General features: G+C 30.2%; 1 protein-coding gene across 1 annotated transcript in view; it reads left to right on the forward strand.

Moving 5' to 3' along the window:
- LOC135957121 (uncharacterized) overlaps positions 1-1494 on the forward strand; it is a 225777-nt gene extending 224283 nt beyond the window's left edge. Inside the window, exon 13 of the mRNA XM_065507839.1 lies at positions 318-1494. Coding sequence (XP_065363911.1) covers positions 318-1494 — 1177 coding nt within the window. The remainder of the gene's footprint in view (positions 1-317) is intronic.
- Positions 1495-8991: the final 7497 nt, after the last annotated feature.

Here is an 8991-nt window from a genome sequence, read left to right on the forward strand (position 1 = left end):
AATTCAAGATGAAAGCAAGTGTAATTTATGCTTTGAATTAAAGTCAAGCAATTGAAATACAGTTGTATTACACTTTATTTCAAAGCATTCTACAGTAAAAAGAAAACATAAATTCAAATGTTTTTGGTATGAAAATATTTAATTTTTTCAAATATTTTTCAAGTTTAAAACATAAACGATAAAACAAATTCCAACAAAATGTTCAAGTGCTTGAATTTTTGCGGCTTTGATGCTTATTGAGGTCATTTTAAATACTCAAATTAACATCAAACTCTATCTGATATATTTTCTAAATTTGTTGCTGGTTCTCATTTCAGTTTAGATGAATCATTGATACGCAACTCGATCACTCTAAAGGCTCAGGCCAACAAATCACGTAATAGTACAAATCCATCTTCCAGCCAATCATCCTCTTTGGCCGGTGAGTCGGTTGAGGTCAAAGTTGAAATTACACCACCCACAAATGTTGATGTGTGTTCGTCCACAAATCTGCCCAATTCCTATTCTTTAGATTCCAATTCAACCAACACCATTAGTCCCAATATGACACTGTGTCCCGAGTTCCCAACCAAAACGCCCAGCAACTCACCACAACCTAGAAAAATTACTGAAATCGCAACCGATAATCTATTAAATCCTTCAAATTTCAATCGTTTACCCACATCAGCGGCGGGATCGTCGTCTAGGCTGTACAAGAAAATTGAAGAAATGATGGATCTTAGTTCGCCCTATAATCATTATAAATGCTTGAGTCCCAGTGAAAGTAATTTGACACAGTTTTATGATGGTAAATATTTGTATAGTGGCGTGGGAGTAGGTAACACTACAGCTAATAGTTTCCATTCGGTAACAGGAAGATTCGAAAAGCCGGGTTCTTCACGTTTGCTACGACGTCAATTTAGTTTAGATCGTGACGATACACACTCGAAATCTGAACATCAACATCATCAGCATCATCATCAGTCTTCCTTGCAATCTTCCCTACCGTTATCGATATCGAATAAGTCCTCAACACTGGAAATACCCGTACTACATGACACCAGCAGAAGTCCCAAGGGTACACTGCAGCGGGTGCACAAACAAAATTCCACATCTATAGCTCAAGATCTGGAGAAAATAGAAGAGATACCCTTGTCGCCAGCCTCATCACAACAACATAGTAGTTTAGATAGTAATATTAATCGTAGTCCACCCTCCACCATTGAAGCTCAGTCACCACCGACTCAAACAACCACAAAACGTATGAGTGGTTTATTGACCTCATTGTCACCTCCACCCACTCTACTGTCGGCACCTACCTCACCTGCTCCTTCCAGATCACTGAATGGTGTAGCCTACAACTGCACCATAATGGAGAGTCCGACCACAGATGCTTCCACAGCCACAACAACAGCTTCGGTTAATTCCAATGCCACTACACCGATAGAGGAACCAAGCAGCCGTTTGAAGAAACAGGAAATTATGCTTAATGTTGAGGCTCTAATAACCAGGTAGGATACGGTGTAAATTAAGTTTTGTTTCTTAATTTAATTTAAAATAATATTTTTTTATAATTAATTTAAGTTAAATAATAAGTATGACCTTAACAAGGGTTGAAGAAATTTAGCAAATTTTATTTTATTATAATTATTATTCCTCTTACTAAGGTCCTACTTTAGCAATTTATGAAATGATACGACTTATTAATAGAAATTTGAATGGCTTTATAATTAAGAAGAAATGGTACCTTATAAGTAATGGGCTTTTTAACAATAAAAGTACAATTCTTTTTTTATTTTCATTTAACAATAATATAATGCTATTATAAAATAAAATTAATACAAAAGTTAATGTAATACAGAGTTTATTTAAATAATAAAGTGTTAAAATTTAACAAAAATCTATATTTTTCAGAGAAAAAATAGCATAATCTTTATTTAAAATTATATTGAAATGTTGTATAAATTTATACTAAAGAAATAGCATTAATATTAAAATTCAGTATTATTTAAGTAATAAAATATTCAGTTAAAATTTCCATTTACGGAGCATCAGTTATCAGGTAGTATTCAAATGTATTTATTTCATTACACAATGGGGCAGAATCGAAATGTTTGGAAATAAATGTAGCATTTCTAAACGGCTGGTTCGATCAGAATAAAATTTGACGCGGTTGTAGCCAAGGAATATTCGAGTTCGAGTTATTAAAATGGGCCCAACAAATTCTCCAGGGGCGGCGCACAGTGGTATGGGTTCATACATTTTTTTGCAATAAATAGAAGAAGTGCTCCTATGATAATAAAATTTGGTACACTTGGCTAGTTTCATATAGAAAAGCTAAATATTAAAAATGTTTCATATCGGATAGTTCCTAGGTAGTTCCTTGCTCCTATCCCCCATATAAAAAGTAAAAGCCTAAAAGTATGCAAAACCTTTTATTGTAAATATTAGGGTGATCGGCCCGGTTTTTTATAACCGGTTATAACCGGTTTTTTGAAAAGCTCACATTTCGAATATCGAAGAAACCGGATTTTTCTCCTCGAATAATCAGTTTTTTCTAAAAGTGTGTTTTTATGGTTTTAGTGCATTAAAGTCTTTAAAAAATATTCAAAATCCAAAAAAACTTTAAAAAAATACTCCAACTATTTTAGAAGACTATATTATTTATACCCTACACCACCATAGTGGGGAGGGTATTATGCGTTTGTGCAGATGTTTGTAACGCCCAAAAATATTAGTCTAACACCCACCTTAAAGTATACCGATCGACTTAGAATCACTTTCTGAGTCATTTAAACGATGTCCGTCCGTCCGTCTGGTCGGCTGGCTGGCTGTCCATGTAAACCTTGTGCGCAGAGTACAGGTCGCAATTTTGAAGATATTTCGATCAAATTTGGTACATATTATTTTTTCGGCCCAAGGACCAAGCCTATTGAAACTGGCTGAAATCGGTCTATTATTTCACCTAGCCCCCATACAAATGTCCTCCCGAAATTGGACTTTATCGGTCATAAATGTTTAATTTATATATGTATCTCCACAAGTTCCGCTCCAAATAAGTTTTATATACACAAAATTCATGTCACCAAATTTTGTTACGATCGGTCCATAATTAGTCATAGCTCCCATATAGACCCGCTTCCGAAAATCACTTTAACGTGCATAAATCGCTTAAAAATGTTGGTAAACACACAAAATTCAACATAGTTAACTTTAATATAGACATAAATCACACGACCTAATTTCATGGTGATCGGTCCATAATTGGTCATAGTCCCCATATAAGGCCCACTTCCAAAAATCACTCAAAAATATAAATTATTGAAATTTTAAAAGAAAATTTTTTTTTGCTCTTTTACTTAGTGTAGGGTATTATATGGTCGGGCTTGACCGACCATACTTTCTTACTTGTCTATATATTTGTTTCCATTTTATCACTCATTTTAGAAAAAACTCAATTTTAATTTCAAAATGTGTCAAATTTGAACCGAATATCTCAAGAAAAGAATAGCTTTGGTATTTACAAGGGAAATTCCAGTTTTCATAATGTTCAGTAAGTATGATGAAAAGAGACAAATATATGTTAGTGCTACCAAAGCTCTGAAAACTTTCAACTTAATTCTGCGTAACAAAAATTAAAGATTTTAGCTCCAGGTCAAATTTGACCCGATAATTTTACAGATATTTTTTGGCAGATTTGTGTTTCTAAAACGTAGTTGTTAGTATTTTAAATTAAATAAAATTCATAAAATATCAAAAATATCAACCACACACTTTTAGAAAAAATTCAATTTTAATATCAAAATGGGTCGAATTTGACCCGAAGACCTTGTGAACGTTAAAAGAAGTAATCAAAATTAGTTTTAAAATGGCTTATTTTTTGTAATTAGAATACATGTACAGTGGTGGCCACCAATTTAAGACAAATACTTGAATTTTTTTCATCAACTGAATTTTAAGTGCGATAGAGCCAAAATAAAAGGACCTCTAAGGGTATGAAATTTATTATTAATGTTTCTAGTTTCTGAAAAATGTTTGGAAAAATCGGTAAAACATATATGGACAAATATATGTGGAAATACGTTGACCCACCTCAGCGAACATCCGCTGTAATAACATGATATGACCGAAACTAATGGAACTAAAAATAAGAAATTTGGTCCGAATATTTTATAATAATAAAAATATAATGATATAAATGTGAGAAAATATGTTTATTTAAAAAAAATTTTTTTTGGTCAAGTTGTAGAAAAATTGTATGTGTTCGTGGTGAATATGTATGAATTGACACAGTCGAATAAAACACACTTGTGTGTTAAAACAGTCCTCATGCATACATATTTGTGGAAATATTTGAAAAAATAATTGACAATCACGTGGAATTTAGCAAACAATTTTTGTCTTAAATTCCTGGCCACCACTGTATATTCTTTATCATAAGTATGAGATCTTTAATATAAAATAAAACTTATTTTCTTCTTATTTCTAGGCGTTTTAATATTTTGCCAAAAAACCGGTTAACCGGTTATTATTAAAAACCCGAAACCGGTTTATATTAAATTGCAATTTTTCGAAGAAACCGAAAACAGGTTTCTAAAAAATGTCGGAGAATCGATCACCCTAGTAAATATGCAGTTTGTTTAGCGATCGCAAAAAGTCGCAGATTTTTATACCATAGTGGGGAGGGTATAATGCGTTTGTGCAGATGTTTGTAACGCCCAAAATTATTAGTGTAACACCCACCTTAAAGTATACCGATCGACTTAGAATCACTTTCTGAGTCGATTAAACTATGTCCGTCTGTCCGTCCGTCCGTCTGGTCGGCTGGCTGGCTGTCCATGTAAACCTTGTGCGCAGAGTACAGATCGCAATTTTGAAGATATTTCGATGAAATTTGGTACATATTATTTTTTCGGCTCAAAGACCAAGCCTATTGAAACTGGCTGAAATCGGTCCACTATTTCACCTAGCCCCCATACAAATGTCCTCCCGAAATTGGACTTTATCGGTCATAAATGTTTAATTTATAAATGTATCTCCACAAATTCCGCTCCAAATAAGTTTTATATACACAAAATTCATGTCACCAAATTTTGTTACGATCGGTCCATAATTAGTGATAGCTCCCATATAGACCCGCTTCCGAAAATCACTTTAACGTGCATAAATCGCTTAAAAATTTTGGTACACGCACAAAATTCTACATACTTAACTTTAATATAGACATGAATCACACGACCTAATTTCATGGTGATCGGTCCATAATTGGTCATAGCCCCCATATAAGGCCCACTTCCGAAAATCACTCAAAAATATAAATTATTGAAATTTTAAAAGAAAAATGATTTTGCTCTTTTACTTAGTGTAGGGTATTATATGGTCGGGCTTGACCGACCATACTTCCTTACTTGTTTTTTACATAAAATTAAAGAAAATATTCCAAGCTTTCATTTAGTAGTAGTACTAACACGGAGGTAGACCGAGCTAACTTATTTTTTTTCTAATGAAAACTGCAAATGCTAAATTTTTTGGAGCCATTTTGATTTGCTCAGATCTCTTAAACTATATATGTAATTTAAATATTTTTTCTTTCCTATTAAATTCAAAATACTATATTTTAATAAAAATGCTCTAAAACTATTGGTAGTTGAACCATATTTATTGTATAAACAACTGAAATGTAGTAAAATTTTCATCAGTTCTCGTTGTATAATATTTAGATAGATAACTTTACCAAACTCTTTTTTATAAATTTTTTTTTTATTTCTAAAAAATAACTGTAAAAAAATAGACTGTTTGCCAAAAAACAAGTAAGAGAGCTATATTCGGCTGTGCCGAATCTTATATACCCTTCACCAAATTATACTTTAAAATAATTTTTTTTAAATATTTTTAGGTAAACAAAATTTTTTTTTTAAAAAAAAGTTTTTTCCAAATTTTTTTTTTTAGTTTTAAAATTTTTTTTTTTGAAAAAAAATTATATGACAAAAAAAATTTTTTGATGAAAAAAAAATTCGGGTTAAAAAATATTTTTCCCGATTTTGACCCATTGTAGGTCCAACTTACTATATATAGCATTATCTACATCGTTGCAATGAACTTTGAAATATCTATCATTAGATATCCATATTGTCTATATTAATGACTTAGTAATCCAGATATAGATCAAAAATAGGTAAAAAATCGAGGTTGTCCGAAAGCATGTCTGACAGAATTATTGAAGATTTGAATCCCGAAGATATCTGGGGTCTTCAGAAAATTGATTTCAACAAACAGACAGACGGACAGAATATATATATATACTTTATAGGGTCGGAAATGAAAAATGTAGAAATTACAAACGGAATAACAAACTTATATATACCCTTCTCACGAAGGTGAAGGGTATAAAAATACCACTGTGCGGCGCTATGGGGACTCAAAGTAGGGTAACTTTGACATGTAAAATTTTTAAACACGTGTTTCTTTCCCATACGATTTCGAAGATTTTTATGTTTTTGGAAACACATGCTTGCATGTGCTATTTATCTCTTATAATATTCAAGTTATAGGCATTTCAAAATTTAAATTTTAAAATTTTGTCATAACTTGGTCCTCTTTTTTAAAAATATATATTTTTTATTAGTTAGACAGCTAAATTACCAATAATATACCAAAGATTTGAGAGCAATGGCAATTATGAATCCAAAAATAAATGATTTTCAATTTGAAAATTCAAAAATAGTAAATTTTTGCTGTTTTTTGGGGCGAAAAAGTGATTTAACTCTTTTTTTATTAAAAAAAAAAAAAACTTTCTTCAAGGACATATAACAGTTTTATGTTTTTCTGTAAAGATCTTTATGGAGAATATTTTGGTATAAAAAATATGTTCTATTTTTCAAACTTGTTGGCCTTACGCCCTTCCGAAATTGACCTATTTTTTATCATAATTTCAACATTGAGCCACATGTTCTAAAATCCCAAAGCTGGCATCAGAAAACGGAAAGCAGATTTGGAAACCTTGATATGTTCCCTATTTATCCCCAAAGCATTTTCCCAGCCCCGAAGGAAATGTGGATCCTATGGGCAAAATTGTAAAAAAATACCATTTTTGGGAATTTCGCTCCAATTTTTAGGAATTGCTGGATTCCCTTTGACCTATCGACAAGTTTTTTTACACTTTGTTATTTAGGATGACAAATTTAAAAAACGTTGAAAGTTTCCTTTAGGTTTGTTTATAAATAACGATTTTATTACATATTACATATTTATTGATTTACTAAAACTAAAATTTGTATCAAAATTTTAATAGGATTGCAAATATTAGGCCCAATTTGATCCACATTTATTCTGAACTCATATTTTTTGTTTAAATAAGTTAATTTTTGGTCTTACAAAAAAAATATCTCAATTAGATTCTAAAATATGCCAATTTTAAAACTCAGTCCTTCAAAAAAAATTTAAATTTTAAGAAATGCCAGATTTATTTCCAAAAAAAATTTCGATTCTGCCCCACTGTGCATTAGTTTAATTTTCCTATTAACAAATATTAAAACAAATGGATTTATGTTCTTAATTTCTTCACATGACAATCGTTATTTATATAATAATTCATTAAATAACAAGATAATAATAAAAAAAAACGTAAAAAAAAGAAACTGTAAAACCTAGTAAAAACATTAAATCTAATGTAGTAAATGTTAATTGTTAAGTACCATGTAACTAACTAAATAACTATCTACTAGTAACTAACTAAATAACTAACTAACTAGTTTGTTTTCCAATAACACATAGGTTTATCAACTTTTCAATTAATAAACTTTAGTTAACAAATTTTTGTGTATTAAACTTATTAAAAACATACACTACAAATAAACCTAAACGTTAATAATGAAATAATATTTAAATTGACATGAAAACAACAAAAAGATATTTAAACTTTTTTATAACTCTAAACCTAAATAAAAAAAAACCTTTTTATATGTGAAAACCAAAAATCTACAAAAAAAAAAGAAAAACTAATAAAACTGTTAAATAATTTTTCTAGCCCTAGTAAAACCAAAACTATAAAATGTGTTAAACGAAAAATTTCAAATATTTAAACCAAAAAACATTAACTTTTTCTTTTCAATACCAAACAAAGATTTAGCGTTAAAGGTAAAACAAAGCGTATTTAAAAGAAAATTGAATATAATGTTAAAGTGACTTTAATTTTTAAGTGTAAAACTGTATTACCAGAATAATATTAATAATGAAAATAAAAGAAATAGTAGAAAAATTAACATAAGTAAAATATTATTTATAATTTGAATTAAAGAAGTTTGGGGAAAAAGGGGTAAGTATTACAATTTATTTTTAATTATAGTTAAATTTTCCTGAAGATGCTGCGAAATATTGCAAATAAAAAGCATAAACTATTTTTTTTAATCTCACCTTAAGCTCAATTAACGATAATTAAAACAAGTAAGAAAGAATAATTGGTCTGATCTGACTATATGATACCCTACACTGAGTAAGTTAGTATGTTAGAAAAACATTTTTTTCTTAAAATTTCAATAATTTATTTTCGCGAGTGATTTTCGGAAGTTAACCTTATATGGCAGCTATGACCAATTATGTACCGATCCTAATCAAATTTGTCGAGTAATTTATTTCTTTAACAAACGTATTTCAATATTTAGCTTTTATTTTGTAAAATTTGTACAATATAAATTTATTCAAAGTATTGACCATTGTACAGTGGGGCAGAATCAAATTTTTTTGGAAATAAATCTGGCATTTCTAACCGGCTGCTCGGATCAGGACAAAATTTGACACGGACGTAGCCAAGGAGCATTTGAGTTTAAATTATTAAAATGGTCCCTTCAAATTCTTCAGGGGAGGCGCTAAAGAGGCTCAAATTAGGGTACCTTCGACATGTAAAATTTTTAAACACGTGCAATATTTTTGAAGGACGGAGTTTGAAAGTGGCATATTTTTGAATCTAATTGAGATATTAACTTGAGCTTTTTTTTGTAAGACCAAAAATTAACT

The sequence above is a fragment of the Calliphora vicina genome, chromosome 1 (genome assembly GCF_958450345.1).
Source record: "Calliphora vicina chromosome 1, idCalVici1.1, whole genome shotgun sequence".
Classification (NCBI taxonomy): Eukaryota; Metazoa; Arthropoda; class Insecta; order Diptera; family Calliphoridae; genus Calliphora; species Calliphora vicina.